Genomic DNA, 14,882 nt, shown 5'->3' with positions numbered 1-14,882 from the left:
CAGGAGCGATCAGACCCCCCCAGCACATCATCCCCCTAGTGGGGAAAAAAGGGGGGCGATCTGGTCGCTCTGCCTGCACGCTGATCTGTGCTGGGGGCTGCAGAGCCCACCCAGCACAGATCAGCTACAACAGCGCTGGTCGTTAAGGGGGGGTAAAGGGTGGGTCCTCAAGTGGTTAAAAAACGGTTCACACCATTCCCTTTGATGGACGAGATTGCCGGAGTCATTAAAGAGGAGTGGAAAAATTAGAAAAGAAACCTCTGTTATACAACCGTCTTTACAAGCTTTATCCAATGGAAGAAGAGAAGACAAAGGAATTGGATAACCCACCAACAGTGGATGCATCCGTAATACGTTTAGCAAGACCAACTACACTTCCTAGGGAGAATGCGGCAACTTTTAGAGATCCATTGGAGAAAAAAATGGATTCTGAACTCAAGAAAATTTACATATCATCAGGTGGCGCTAATCGCCCAGCTATCGCTCTTACGTCAGTGGCCAAGGCACTGAGGAATTGGACGGCAAATATTGAAGATGCGCTGATAAACGATACTGACAAGAACGTCATTATTGCTTCGTTAGACAACCTCAAGTTGACGGCTGATTTCATAGGAGAGGCAGCTGTGGATATTTCCGTTGCTCTTCATGATCTATGGTCCAATCTGTAGTTGCAAAAAGGGCGCTCTGGTTAAAATCCTGGTCGGCAGACCCGTCATCTCGCCAGGACTGGTGTAAGATACCATACGACGGCAAATCCCTTTTCGGTAAAGAGATGGATACAGCCATTCAAAGAGTTACGGGTGGTAGGTCTGGATTAATTCCACAGGACAGAAGAAGTAAAAAACCACCTTTTCAACAACCAAGGATGCAGCAAGCAAGATTTAGGAATGCAAGAAATTACCGCCCAGGTCGTGAGTACAGAAGAAATTGGCAAAGCACCCAGAGCACATTGCAGAGAATGACTAAACAGAGAACCGCTAATACTGGTCAGACTCAGCAGAAGTCCTTTTGACAGGATGTCTATCCTCACTTGTCCAGTAGGAGGCAGGTTGAAGGAATTCAGACAGGTGTGGATGGAAAACATAACCAACCCGTGGGTTGTAAACACGGTAACCAAGGGACATCAGTGGAAATTCGTCGAGAGACCTCCAAGAGATCATTTTGTCCCAACAAATATTCCTGCCAAACACCAGAAGAGACAGGTGCTTGTCGAATATGTAGACACACTAATTCAGAAGAAGGCTATAATACCAGTGCCAGAAACTCAGAGAGGGAAAGGTTTTTACTCCCCTCTGTTTTTCGTCCTCAAGAAAACAGAAGACTGGCGTCCAGTATTGGACCTCAGAATGTTGAACAAAAAGATTCTGCTGCCAAAGTTCAAAATGGAGACGCTACAGTCAATTACTATGTCTGTAAGGGTGTCAGATTGGATGTTATCTCTGGACCTAGAGGTCGCGTATTTGCACGTCCCTATCCACTCCCACTTTCAAAAGTATCTCCGATTCGCTGTGGACAATCACCATTATCAGTTCCTCTGCCTGCCATTCGGTATTTGCACCGCCCCTCGAACTTTCTCGAAGATACTCCTAGCGGTAGTAGCAATCCTAAGATTAAAGAACCTGAGATTTTTCCAATATCTAGACGATCTCCTTTTGCTGGCTCAGGATCGAAGTGTACTAATTCAACACAGAGAAATACTGATCCAAACGCTCCACAGCTTTGGCTGGATAATAAATTACAAAAAGAGCAACCTGCAGCCGACTCAAGAGATGATCTTCCTGGGAGCCCTTTTCAGGACTCGACAGAATACATTATCATTGCCAGGGGAAAAGATGCACTCAATCATACTGAGAACGCAACAGATAATATCGGCAAACAGGTTGACCGCAAGAGAATGCCTCAGTTATATAGGACACCTAACCTCGACCATACCTATGGTCAGATGGCCGCACTGGCACATCCGTCCTTTTCAATGGGGTTTTCTCAAACAATGGGACAAAAAGAACATGGCGCAGTTGATCTTTATTACTTCAATAATGAAGAACAGCTTAGTATGGTGGACGTCACCATCGAATCTAGAGAAAAGTCATCTGATTCAGAAGATTCCACACATTTCAATAACATCGGATGCGAGCATGAAGGGTTGAGGTGCTCACTGTCTGAATTATACGGTTTAGGGTCGATGGCCGACAATCCAGAGCTGAACACCTGCAAACATACTAGAACTGAGAGGAGCATTACAAGCCCTTCTAGCCTTTCAACACCTGATTCAGGGGAAGTTTGTTGTATTGAAGATGGACAACAAAACCGCAGTATCTTACTTGAGAAGACAAGGAGGAACAAGGAGCGTAACCTTACTACAGGAGACGGAAAACATATTCATGTTTGCGGAACAGCACCTTTGGGACATCAACTCAGTTTATATCCCAGGGAGAGAGAATGTGAGGGCGGACTACTTGAGCAGACACCTCATCAACAACTGCGAATGGACGTTATGTCAGGAAGTATATCTCTGGGTCTGCGAGAAGTTGGGCTCTCCTCAGATCGATCTGATGGTGGCACGGAGCAACGCCAAATGCAGGAAATTTATAGCCAGGTACCATTGCCCACAAGCAATAGCGGTGGATGCAATAACAGCAAGGTGGGACTTCAACAAGGGATATGTATTTCCACCAATTACAATGATTCATCAACTTTTACACAGATTAGCGATGGAGTCGGTGATTCTGATTGCGATAATTCCGTTTTGGCCAAACCGTCCATGGTTTCCCCTTCTGTGGGTTATGAAACTATGTGCTCCCCTACCACTTCCTTACAGACCAGATCTGCTGAGTCAGGGGGTAATATTCCATCAGAATGTACGGAAGTTGAACTTGATGGCCTGGCTCTTGAAGGGGAAAGGCTCAGAACCCTAGGTTGCCCACAATCGGTGGTAAACACAATGTTGAAAGCCAGAAAGCCTACCACTAATGTAGCCTACCAAAGAGTATGGAAGACCTTCACTCAATTTGCACAAGCTCAACAGATTAATCCCTTAAGTCCAGAGGTGCATCATATACTAAGTTTCCTTCAACAAAGAATAGAAAAAGGCATAGGATTCCATACAATCAAAGTCCAGATTTCAGCATTATCAATTCTAACTGGAACATCATGGGCAGGGCACCTATTGATCAAACAATTTACAAAAGCCGTGTTGAGACTGAGACCACCAAAGAAAAACATATTTCCTAAGTAGGATTTACCTTTAGTCCTTGAAGCTTTAGTAAGACCGCCATTTTATCCTCTGGATGACGTGACCCTATGGAATTTAACGCTAAGAACTGTGTTTCTAGTGGCCATATCATCTGCCCGCAGAGTGTCGGAAATACAGGCTTTAGGTTCAAAGGAACCTTACCTAAGATTTTTTCCTGACAGAGTGGTGTTACGACCAGTACAGGAATTCATCCCGAAGGTAGTGACAACTTATCACCTAAACCAGGACTGGACATTACCCATTTTCCGTACAGAGGATACACAACAGACTCATCCGCTGGATGTATCCCTATCACTAAAGGCATATCTACATTGTACTAAAGACATGAGGAAAACCGATAGATTATGGGTTATCCCATCAGGCTACAGGAAAGGCCTACCGGCAACAACTAGGACAATCGCGACATGGATTGTCAAATTAATACAGGCTGCGTATAGAGTTCAAGGCCAGGATCCACCACAACAAGTAGTGGCTCATTCCACATGCAGTGTATCAACCTCATGGGCTGCCCTAAACAAAGTACCAGCTGAGAAGATCTGCCAAGCGGCAAATTGGTCCAGCATTCATACCTTTATGAGACATTACAGATTAGATCTAACTGCTCAATCTTCTGTTCTGTTTGGAAAGTCGATTCTAAATTGTAATAGTGTGTAAGCATTGATTAAAATTGGTGTGTTTAGCAGCATAGTTTTGCCCTCCCTTCATTTCTTTCTAGCTAAATCCCATTTGTGGGATGACATGAAGCATAGGGAAAACGGAAAATTGTTACTTACCTATCCGTAATTTTCCTTTCCCGATGCTTCATGTCATGACACAAAACCCTCCCCTCTTGTTGGTTCGGTGATCCGAGGCTGACGAGACTGGGGGGGGGGCGGAGCAATGCAGTAAAATTTATGTATACTACGTCCTATGGGGTAGAGTGGGCGGAGCCTAAACCCATTTGTGGGATGACATGAAGCATCGGGAAAGGAAAATTACGGATAGGTAAGTAACAATTTTCCGTTATTTAGTTGTAGCAACACAACTGAAGTCACACAGCTACTTTGTTCGCATGGCCCTCTCTCCCTCTTCCCCCCCCCATCCCACAACTCACATCAGGATCATTCTTACATAGTTACATACTGTAGTTATTTGGGTTGAAAAAAGATACATCCATCGAGTTCAACCAGAGAACAAAGTACAACACCAGCCTGCTCCCTCACATATCCCTGTTGATCCAGAGGAAGGTGAAAACCCCTTACAAGGCATGGTCCAATTAGCCCTAAAAGGGAAACATTTCCTTTCCGACTCCAGATGGCAATCAGATAAAATCCCTGGATCAACATCATTGTAATTGTACATTACCTAGTAATTGTAGCCATGGATTTCTTTCAACGCAAGGAAAGCATCTAAGCCCCCTTTAAATGCAGGTATACAATTTGCCATAACTACTTCCTGTGGCAATGCATTCCACATCTTAATCACACTTACTGTAAAGAACCCTTTCCTAAATAAATGGCTAAAACGTTTTTCCTCCATGCGCAGATCATGTCCTCTAGTCCTTTGAGAAGGCCTAGGGACAAAAAGCTCCTCCGCCAAACTTTTATATTTCCCTCTGATGTATTTATACATGTTAATTAGATCCCCTCTAAGGTGTCTTTTCTCTAGACTAAATAAACCCAGTTTCTCTAACCTTTCTTGGTAAGTGAGACCTTCCATCCCACGTATCAATTTTGTTGCTCGTCTCTGCACCTGCTCTAAAACTGCAATATCTTTCCTGTAATGTGGTGCCCAGAACTGAATTCCATATTCCAGATGTGTCCTTACTAGAGAGTTAAACAGGGGCAATATTATGCTAGCATCTCAAGTTTTTATTTACTTTTTAATGTATCCCAAAATTTTGTTTGCTTTAGCTGCAACGGCTTGGCATTGAGTATGATTATTTAACTTGTTGTCGATGAGTACTATCTAGATCAGGCATGGGCAAACTCGGCCCTCCAGCTGTTACGGAACTACAAGTCCCACAATGCATTTGCCTTTATGAGTCATGACTATGGCTGTCAGACTCCTGCAATGCATTGTGGGACTTGTAGTTCCTTAACAACTGGAGGGCCAAGTTTGCCCATGCCTGATCTAGATAGATTCTGTCTGTACCCTATACTATATTATCAAACTGGCCTGACATCCACTTCATATTCTACAGGTGTTGAACACAAGGCCCACCGTCCGATGCAGCCTTTCTTGCCATTTTATGTGGCCCCCAAAAGTTTGCTTACAATGTCCATCATTGTAAGCAGTAAAATAAATTAAGCGCACTTTCTTCCTGTCCTGTGGAGCACACCGGTGACAATATTTCTGATTTATATTGTTAGTTTGAGCCTGGGTGCCCGAGAAGTTCGGTTGTCAAATATCTGATCGATATCTGCTATAAATGATTATTAACTGCTTAAAAGGCAAGCCTAGAAAGCCGTCATAATCAAGATTAGACAGTAGTGGGTGCGTTGCTCACTATAAACAGAAAATTTATAGGTTAACAGGTTTACCTCTGGAAAAAATACGCAACACTCAGCTGATGAATTTTATAGATTTATGTTGTTATGAAAAATAGATAAAGCATATGTATACAGGAATATACATCTCTCCAGTTATTGTCCATCATCCAAAAATACATTTTCATACAAAAATACATTTTCAAAGTTCCTTTAGTTAAACAAATACATTTCAATATAGCAAATAATCTGCTGTAGCTTTTATCCTTCATCGATAATTGTTGTCTCGAGAGTGTACAGTGTATGGTACACACAATATAGCTTTTATCCTTAAAATTGATATATGAAGTTCTATTCTTATATAAAGAACTTAAAATAGATATATCTTAATCAATCAAAGCTCGGTAATTGTCTCTAAGCTTGCATTTGCATTTAAATAGTAATGCTTACTGATTGCATATGAAGTATAGCATAAAAAAGTGATCTAAAAAACTAAAAACGGCTGAAGTGTGAAAATGATAAGTCGTTAATGTTTATATAGACTATTGTCAATGAATTCACCAAGAATAATGCATATTACCTCTCCTGTGTTCTTTCAGAATCACGTCTATGAGAAGGCAGGCTTCGGCCTAAGATGTTTCAGTCAGCAAGGATATCAAGCAATGATAAAATATACAGCCTGAAAACTCTCTTTTATAGAGATTTTCTCTCCCAAAATAATATGTGGGGATTTCCAAACTATTTTTAAATTAGTACATTACGACTTAATTGATGTTCTTATAACATTTCTAAAAATACATGTACATGACTTCATTTTTATATTTAGATGGGGATCTCTAGATGCCCCCTGTGGTTATAAGTGGTAATGGCCGACACAAGGCTTCTGGCCTAATAATAAACAACTGTTTTAAAACAATCTGAAATAAAGTATATATTATTGATCAGTTTACAGTTTACATTAGATATGTGTGAACACTATGTGATTAACATTTAGCAAATAAAGCAGGCTTTAGTTTCAGCAGGGTATATCTTGACCTTAATGGGTAATACTTACTAACCAACAAATACTGCATAACAGGTGAACATTTCTTCAATACTATCTCATTTTTAATCTTGTAGGAATAGACAGCTCCCTTCCAAAAATAATACTGACAATTACAACAATCTAATTATGATTCTGATCATACTCACAAATCTTGAAATTCACTGAAATAATTAGCAAACCATTTAAACATTTGTAAACGATCTGGGCAAGGGGGAGATAATTTCTCTGCATTAACCACTTGCCAACCGCACGCTTATACCGTGTGTCGGCAAAGTGGCAGCTGCAGGACCAACGACGCAGTACTGCGTCGCCAGCTGCAGGCTGATTAATCAGGAAGCAGCCGCTCGCGCGAGCGGCTGCTTCCTGTCAATTCACGGCGGGGGGCTCCGCGAATAGCCTGCGGGCCGCCGATGGCGGCTCGCAGGCTAAATGTAAACACAAGCGGAAATAATCCGCTTTGTTTACATTGTACGGCGCTGCTGCCGGGGATCGCCGCCATGTGACAGGGGACGTCCTGTCACTGGCTGCACAGGACGGATAGCGTCCTGTGCAGCCCCGATCACCGGGGATGAGCAGGTAGGAGAGGGAGGGGGGAATTTCGCCACGGAGGGGGGCTTTGAGGTGCCCCCCCCCCCGCAACAAGCCTGCCCACCAGAGCGATCAGACCCCCCCTGCACACCATCCCCATAGGGGGGGAAAAAGGGGGGCGATCTGATCGCTCTGCATGAAACCTGATCTGTGCTGGGGGCTGCAGAGCCCACCCAGCACAGATCTCAAAAAATAACGCTGGTCCTTAAGGGGGGGTAAAGGGTGGGTCCTCAAGTGGTTAATATGAGAATCTGACACAGTGACCAATCGGCGGATCGACTCTTCTGTGCATGTGCCGGCGCAGTATGCGCCCGATGACATGTGCACATGCCCGCACATGCTCAGAAGAGACCGACCGACGGGTCACCGAGCTTCACGGGCGGCCAGCTGGGCACCGGAGCTGCAGCAAGGGACCAAGAAGACATCTAGGGGCTGGAAGAAGCCGTAGGTAAGTAACGATTGCTCACCTTTTTCACCTCATGAATCACCTTTAAGTGTAAATTGACAACTTTGCAGTGTCCATACTGCTGCCAGTCAATTATAAAAGGCGTGGAAAATAAGTAGCAAGACTTGCAATTTGTACAGCGCATTCTCCATTTAGGAAGAAGAGATACCTGGGTAATACAGGACCCAATGTAAACAATTATCAGTTGTTATCAAACCCATGCTGTTGTGTGCTTTACTTGTCTGGCAAGAACAGACCATAGCCTGTATTACAAACAGTATAGACATTCATAGGCTGACATAGTGTTAGTTTGTCAAATGCTGAGGCCATTTACACTACATAGAGTTCTCCTGCACTCATCCCCATCCTGCAGCAGGCTAGGAGGTGTCTTCCAGCCACCCCTTCTCATCATGCTCCTTGGCTGGAGGCTAAGTTGTACCGCCACACATGTGACTCCCTTGTTCTTTCATCCCTGCTACACTGAATTATTTGTTTCTTTTTTATTTCACCCATTACAAGACCCCCAGCCTCGCACTCCCAGCCTGACAGTACTGACCCATAGCATGGCAGAGCGCAGATCCATCTATCGCCTCCTCTGCTGCTGCTGCTGCTGCCCTGAGGAGGTGCCAGAGAAGAGCCCATTAATCAGGTAAGAGTCAGGGTCACATCAGGGGAATGCAGACCTCAGTGGACAGCTTTCTGCTAAGCACTGTTGGAAGACCGCAAACAAAAGCTGACAAAATTGAGTAGGCACTCAGTAGATATTTTTATATGGTAACTAATTAACTATGGTGTTCTGTAAGGCTGAGTTCCCACTTGAGCTGAGAACGGATGGTTTTTGTCCGTTCTCAGATCATCGCAAAACTGACAGTGAGCGGCTCCTATTTTATATATAGAAGTCGTTCACACTTGTTAGTGTGCAACGGACCCGCGAGATCCGTTGCGGTAAGTGCTGCACTTCCGTGCAGTCCACGATAATCCCAGGCCAGGCGGATGCGCTCCCCCTTCTACAGCCAGACCACAGCGGATCATCAGAGTAGACACTACACTGTCCGCTCCTGCTGGCCGCATGTGATCCAGCTACTGATGGAAACACAACCTTAAAGGACCACTGCAGCCAAAAAGTAAGCAGTTAAAATCTGACAGAATGGGTTTTCTCCTCATGGGGGATTCTTAGTATTTTCTTTAGTTGCAAAAGAATTTCCTGAGCAACAGTTGCAAAGTCTAACTGACAAAATAGTGTGCAAGTGAGTAGGGAGGCTGGAAAAGCTTTTGAAAACAAAGAATACCCTGAGAATCCCTCATGAGATGAACAGGGATTCCAGAGAGCACAGCACTATATTTTAAATGTTAATAAACCTTCCATTGTGCGTATCTAGAGATATGGGAAACAGCATATCAAACAAAAAGAGGAAATAATCTCCGGGCTGACTGCAGCGATGTGGAGCATGGAGGGGGCATAGGTAATGTAATCTTTTTTCCATCACTTCTTACTTTGAATTGGTGCTCAGACCCTGACAGGCTCTGATTGATTTAATACGTAGGTGGTATGCTCTATATTCAGGTACATGGTGTTCTAGCTTCTAGGGACCCTTTTTGGTTTTTGTTAGCCATTATTTATGTATTTAATGTGCATGATGCACCTTATTTATTGATGGTATTCTGGTCATATTGTCTTTGAATAATTTTGCACATACATTATGAATTGTATTGACTATGCACTTAACACTTTTTTTATACTGAATGTGTCACTGGCTGTAACTTTGTTAGTGCATTTAAGCTTTTCTCCACTTCATACTATTGCACTTAAAGCCATTTTCACCTACTGTATATACTTAAGTATAAGTCTAGTAATTTAGGTCTGATTCACTTCATAAAAGTATAGGGGTCGACTTATACACGAGTCAGCACTGAGCACGCTGAGACATGTTTGTACTATTTGTAACATTCCCTTTTACAGCAATTTACCCTGTGGTAAGTGATACTTTGAGGAAAGGAGATACCAAGAAAACACAGGTCTGACAGTCCTGGCCACAACAATTAAAAAGGAAAGGGGCAGGGGTAAAGATACTGAATTGCAGGAAGGGGGGTGAATAATTGCAGCACTTGGAGGCCTGGAGGAATTATTGGCTGCAATTAAGGGACATGAAGGGTTAATGGCTCCAATATTGTATGCAGTGCAGTCATTAACCACTCCTGAGCCCCAAGTGCAGCCATTAACTTTGCTGGGTAGACTTATACTTGAGTCAATAAAAAAAATCCAGCTTAAAGAGGAGCTGTTAGGTATAAGGTCTCAGAGAAAATAAACACATATATCAGTAGCTAAATATTGGCTGTACTTACATTACATATGCATTTCACTGTCCACGTTTGGATTTCACAGAATTTGTATATAGTATATGCAGAGATAGATGCTCCTGACAGCTCATGGCAGGCTCCATGTTTTTCTGTCAAATGTGTCGTCATGTCCTGCCTGCTTCCTGATCACAGAAAAGCTCGTACTGAATAACACAGTGTGCAGTGAATATTAATGAGCCATGTGGCTAGGAACAATAGCTGACTCCTGCAGTGTACTCTGCCCGGAGATTTATCAGTGCTACGCGCTGGACTGATTACAAGCTGCTGTAACGTCTCATTAGCGGCCGAGGGGAGGGCCCCAGAATGCTTTGCAGTATAGTATGCGGCTTGCGTCCTCTTGGGTCTAATTAGCTTTTCTGATAAGCACACATCAAAGGTAAGAGAGATTTTTATCTTCACTAATGCCTTTCTGGCTTGCTTCTAAACTGTTTAACACAGGAAAATAGAGGTTTAAATTAGCTTCTGCAGCCTGACAGTTACTCTTTAAGAGGGTTGAATTTTGGAGTCGACTTATACACACGGTTGACTTGTATTCAAGTATATACGGTATATATTCTTTATTGATAGTACCCGCTTGGCTTCCCTCTCTTGTCGGCAGCCCCCCATTGCAAAGCGCGCCCCCCTCAGAATCAGGACCGCACAGCTTCACTTGTGTATTAATGGACACAATGTAACCTTGCTAGCCCGCTCACTCATGCACAGTAGCACAGAGCCCGTGGCTCTGGCTTACTGCACATACATGCGCGGGCTTAGTCGGCTATTGCGCGGCCATGTACAAGGAAGTGGAGCTGCGTGGCCACAATCTGATTAGCAACAATGCTCTATCGCTAATCTTCCGGGAGGACAGCAGAATAGAGAGGGAAGTCTTAATAGGATCCTGAGGTTTCCCTCTCTTTAGGTAAGTATCCGGTTTTGTGCACCCGAGCTTTGCCTCAGGTACACTTTAATCAATGGGCTAGTTCACGCTAGAATGCATTTTCACATGCAGAAAAACAAGTGACAGCAATGCAAAACTGTCAGACAACTCATGCAGAAAAACTGTTGCACAGGAAAACTGACGATTGGAGACAGGCCCTAAAATATCAACACAACACTGGAGATGGTTCCAACTTCCCAGTTAGAATGTATGTGCCTTGAGTACATAAGACTAAATGTTATAGGATAACTCCTGGAAAAGCATAACCACCGGCTATGTTAGTTATTGAAGGACTCATGCAGACGCATACGTCAGCCAGCTGGCTAGAGAGGGCATTCAATATTTCTGCACCCTAGCTGATAACTTCTAAAGGCTAATCAATTTAACTACATAACGACCACGTCACACCGATGGGAGTGACCGCGACGGCAGCCCCAGGACCGCCTAACGCCAATTGGCGTCAAGTCCTGGAGCTGCAGTTTACCAGGGAACGCACGCACGCATACGCTGTCCTCCCTATTGTCCAATGTAACACACCCCCCTCCATAGCCCAGTGTACATTACCTGTCCGTGTCTGACGCTGGCTCCTAGCTCCGTCCATACATATGCCCCACATGGTTGCTGGCATACACATGGGCACATGTGTGATGTCACACATGCACTCATGTTACTCCGGGAACCATGTGGGGCACTTGTACGGACGGAGGATGGAACCATGTGGGGCACTTGTACGGACGGAGGATGGAGCCCGGAGCCAGCAGCAGACACGGACAGGCAATCTGTATGTACTTTTTAGGCTGTTTGTGGGCTCTGCTGCTTGAAAACTGGGTTTCATGCCCCCCCCCCCCAAGGTTAATATACTTTCATTACTGTATTTTAACATTTAATACAGAGTTCATGGTATTTATATAGGGTGGGATATAGTACTGTACTAGCTAGGCCTATTTTAAGCATGGATTCTCCAACAACCAGAAAGCACACTTGTAAGGCATCAGCCAATTCCCACTGATGCCGGATAAACAAGACTCTACTGTATAGAGAAGCAGAGTGTGGGTGGGGCTGTGTGCCTACCCTGCTGATGTACATCTCCCAGCATGCATCTTGCAAGGCACTGTCATATTATCTGGAACCCAGCCATTGCCTTTTCTGATTTGGATCGAAACCAGTACACACGTCTGTTTGGACTATAAGGCAAATTACCAAGGGTGGTGAACAAAGTTTCTCTAAATGGAAAAACCCTTTTTCAAAAACAAAACAAAGAGAGGGAATGCTAGAGTAATTTATGCAATCCAACAAAATCATTTTATATGACTGGCCTACTGTGTCCTGCAATGAAAACATGATCTTACTAAACACAAAGCTTTCCTCTGCTTGCACAACACAAAAATGATGGTTTCCTATTCATTTTCTTTTGCTACAATCATTCTAGTGAAACCCTCTTATACTTTGATCGGGAGGTGAAGAGGAAGAGAGCAGAGGAGGCAAACCTATGGAATGAACCACAGGATGTATCTCACACCGAGAGAGACGATGACCGGGAACTGTACAACCTGCTCCAGAAGAGGGCGAAAACGAGACGAGGGTCAGAGGTCAGTTAGTGACTATGGAAATTCTGTCATGTACTGTCATGTACTAACACCCCAATTAGTCAGCTGCACAGGATATTCAGCACCCGAGACAGCTCCTGCTCTGAACTGATGACCCATTAGATGCTCACAGAGCTGGGGCAAGGTCCTCCAGCACCCTAGGCTGAGGCACCAAAGTGCGCCCCCCACATCCCTCCTGCCCCAGCCGTCACACACTGATTGCTATTAGACTAAGAGGTGCCCCCAATCCCCCCAACACCTTAATCTCTAGTTATCTGGCTTGCAGTCACTGCCATGCATGCATCCCCTTTTCTTATTTCTCGCTGCTTCAAACACAATAGGGGAATGATAGCTGAGTGAGTTGTGCGCCCCCTCCTACACTGCGCTCTGAGGCTGGAGCCTGGAGCCTATCTCGCCTTGGCCCGGCCCTGGATGATCACATGGGTGGGAAAATGCAAGCATTTAAATGCCCTGCAAGTGTCATCTCTGTCTCTAAGTTTTCCTCCTTCAGTTCTTGAGGCAAACCAAACATATGTGTGATCAGAGGCGTAGCAATAGGGGGTGCAAAGGGAGCAACCGCATCGGGGCCCTTGGGCCACAGGGGCCCCAAAGGGCCTTCCCTCAACTTTAGTATTAGCTCTCTATTGATCATGTGCTCATAATAATCACTTCTATAGATACTTGAAAATAGGTAATCATGAACAAGCTGTTCCCCATCCCCCTCTTGCATCTCTGACACTGTAGTTGCCATTGGCAGGTTTTGGTGCGCTGTATCAATTGCTATGTATAGAGTGCTTGGGGGGCCCATTGTAAAACTTGCATCGGGGCCCACAGCTCCTTAGCTACGCCACTGTCTGAGATAGAGCCTGATGGTAGCTCCTGCTGACCCCTGAATACAGTACCTCGTTCTTAAAGAACCACTATTGTGGAGGAAAAATGTAAAATTCACATAAGATGTACTGTTCATTTGTCCCATAGTAAAATGAGCTATAAATTACTTTTCTCCTATGTTGCTGTCACTTATGGTGCCCATACACAGTACAATAAAAACGTTCGACTTTCCTGTTTATTCGACCAAAACAATCTAACTGAATGAAAGTCAAAAATAATCTTTTTTTTTTTTTTTTTTTAATCAAGAAAAACGAACGATTATCCTGTTTTTTTCCAAGTTGAAAAAATATTTGATCTAATGAAGTAATTGGAAAAAGTTATCTAATCGAAAAATTGTTCTTATGTTCTTGATCTGGCCAACTGTTGTGAAGGGTGTTATCTTCACCAGGGAAAGAATTCTTCAGTTATCCACCACAGTTGTTTTCCGTGGTCTTCCAGGTTGCTGAGGTCAACTTCTGGGTTGCTTCTTTTTAAAAATGTTTCAAACAGTTGTTTTGGCCATGTCTAATGTTTTTGCTATGTCTCTGATGGGTTTGTTTTCTTCAGCCTAATGATGGCTTGGAGCTCTTTGGATCTCATCTTTAAAGTTGACAGCAACAGATTCCAAATGCAAATAGCACACTTGAAATAAACTCTGGACCTTTTATCTTCACACTGTAATTGTGATAATAAGGGAATGACACACACCTGGCCATGGAACAGCTGAGAAGCCAATTGTCCCATTACTTTTGCTCCCTTAAGAAGTGGGAGGCACATATGCAAACTGTTGTAATTCCTACACCTTTCACCTTATTTGGATGTAAATACCTTTAAATTAAAGCTGACAGTCTGCAGTTAAAGCACATCATGTTCATTAATTTCAATTCCATTGTGTTTGTATATAGAGCCAAGCATGTGTCAATGTCTCAATACTGTATTTATGGACTTGACTCTATATGGGGAGAAGGAAGTAAAGTAGAAACTGGCGTAAGATCCCAGTTTCCACACAAAAATTGTCCATCACTTGTAACAGGTCTGACATGATGCTCTGGATTTGGAGGTTTTAGATTAGTCCAGCTCCTTGTGGAAGATTCTCAGCATTTCCACTATTCATTACAAAAAACACTTCCCGGAAAGGATCTATAAATCTCCCGCACACTATTTTGGCAGTTGGACTGAACAACTGCCATTCAAAAAGTGTTTTTGAGAAAAAAAACTGAGAATCCCCCATGAGGAGAAGGGCTAATCCAAAATCTGTCAGTTCTGTCAGATTGTTACTGCCTATTTTAAAGGGGAACTGAAGAGAGAGGTATATGGAGTTGTTTTATGTTTATTTCCTTTTAAGCAATACCA

The 14,882-nt window shown here is 43.7% G+C and overlaps 1 protein-coding gene across 1 annotated transcript in view; it reads left to right on the top strand.

Moving 5' to 3' along the window:
• Positions 1-14,882, top strand: part of LOC137541998 (melanoregulin-like) — a 49,865-nt gene that overhangs the window by 19,101 nt on the left and 15,882 nt on the right. Inside the window, exons 2-3 of the mRNA XM_068263588.1 lie at positions 8,319-8,448; positions 12,503-12,662. Of these exons, the coding sequence (XP_068119689.1) occupies positions 8,363-8,448; positions 12,503-12,662 (246 nt within the window). The 5' untranslated portion in view covers positions 8,319-8,362. The remainder of the gene's footprint in view (positions 1-8,318; positions 8,449-12,502; positions 12,663-14,882) is intronic.

This window comes from Hyperolius riggenbachi, chromosome 12 (genome assembly GCF_040937935.1).
Source record: "Hyperolius riggenbachi isolate aHypRig1 chromosome 12, aHypRig1.pri, whole genome shotgun sequence".
NCBI classification, from domain to species: domain Eukaryota; kingdom Metazoa; phylum Chordata; class Amphibia; order Anura; family Hyperoliidae; genus Hyperolius; species Hyperolius riggenbachi.
This window is presented reverse-complemented; position numbering and strand designations above follow the sequence as displayed.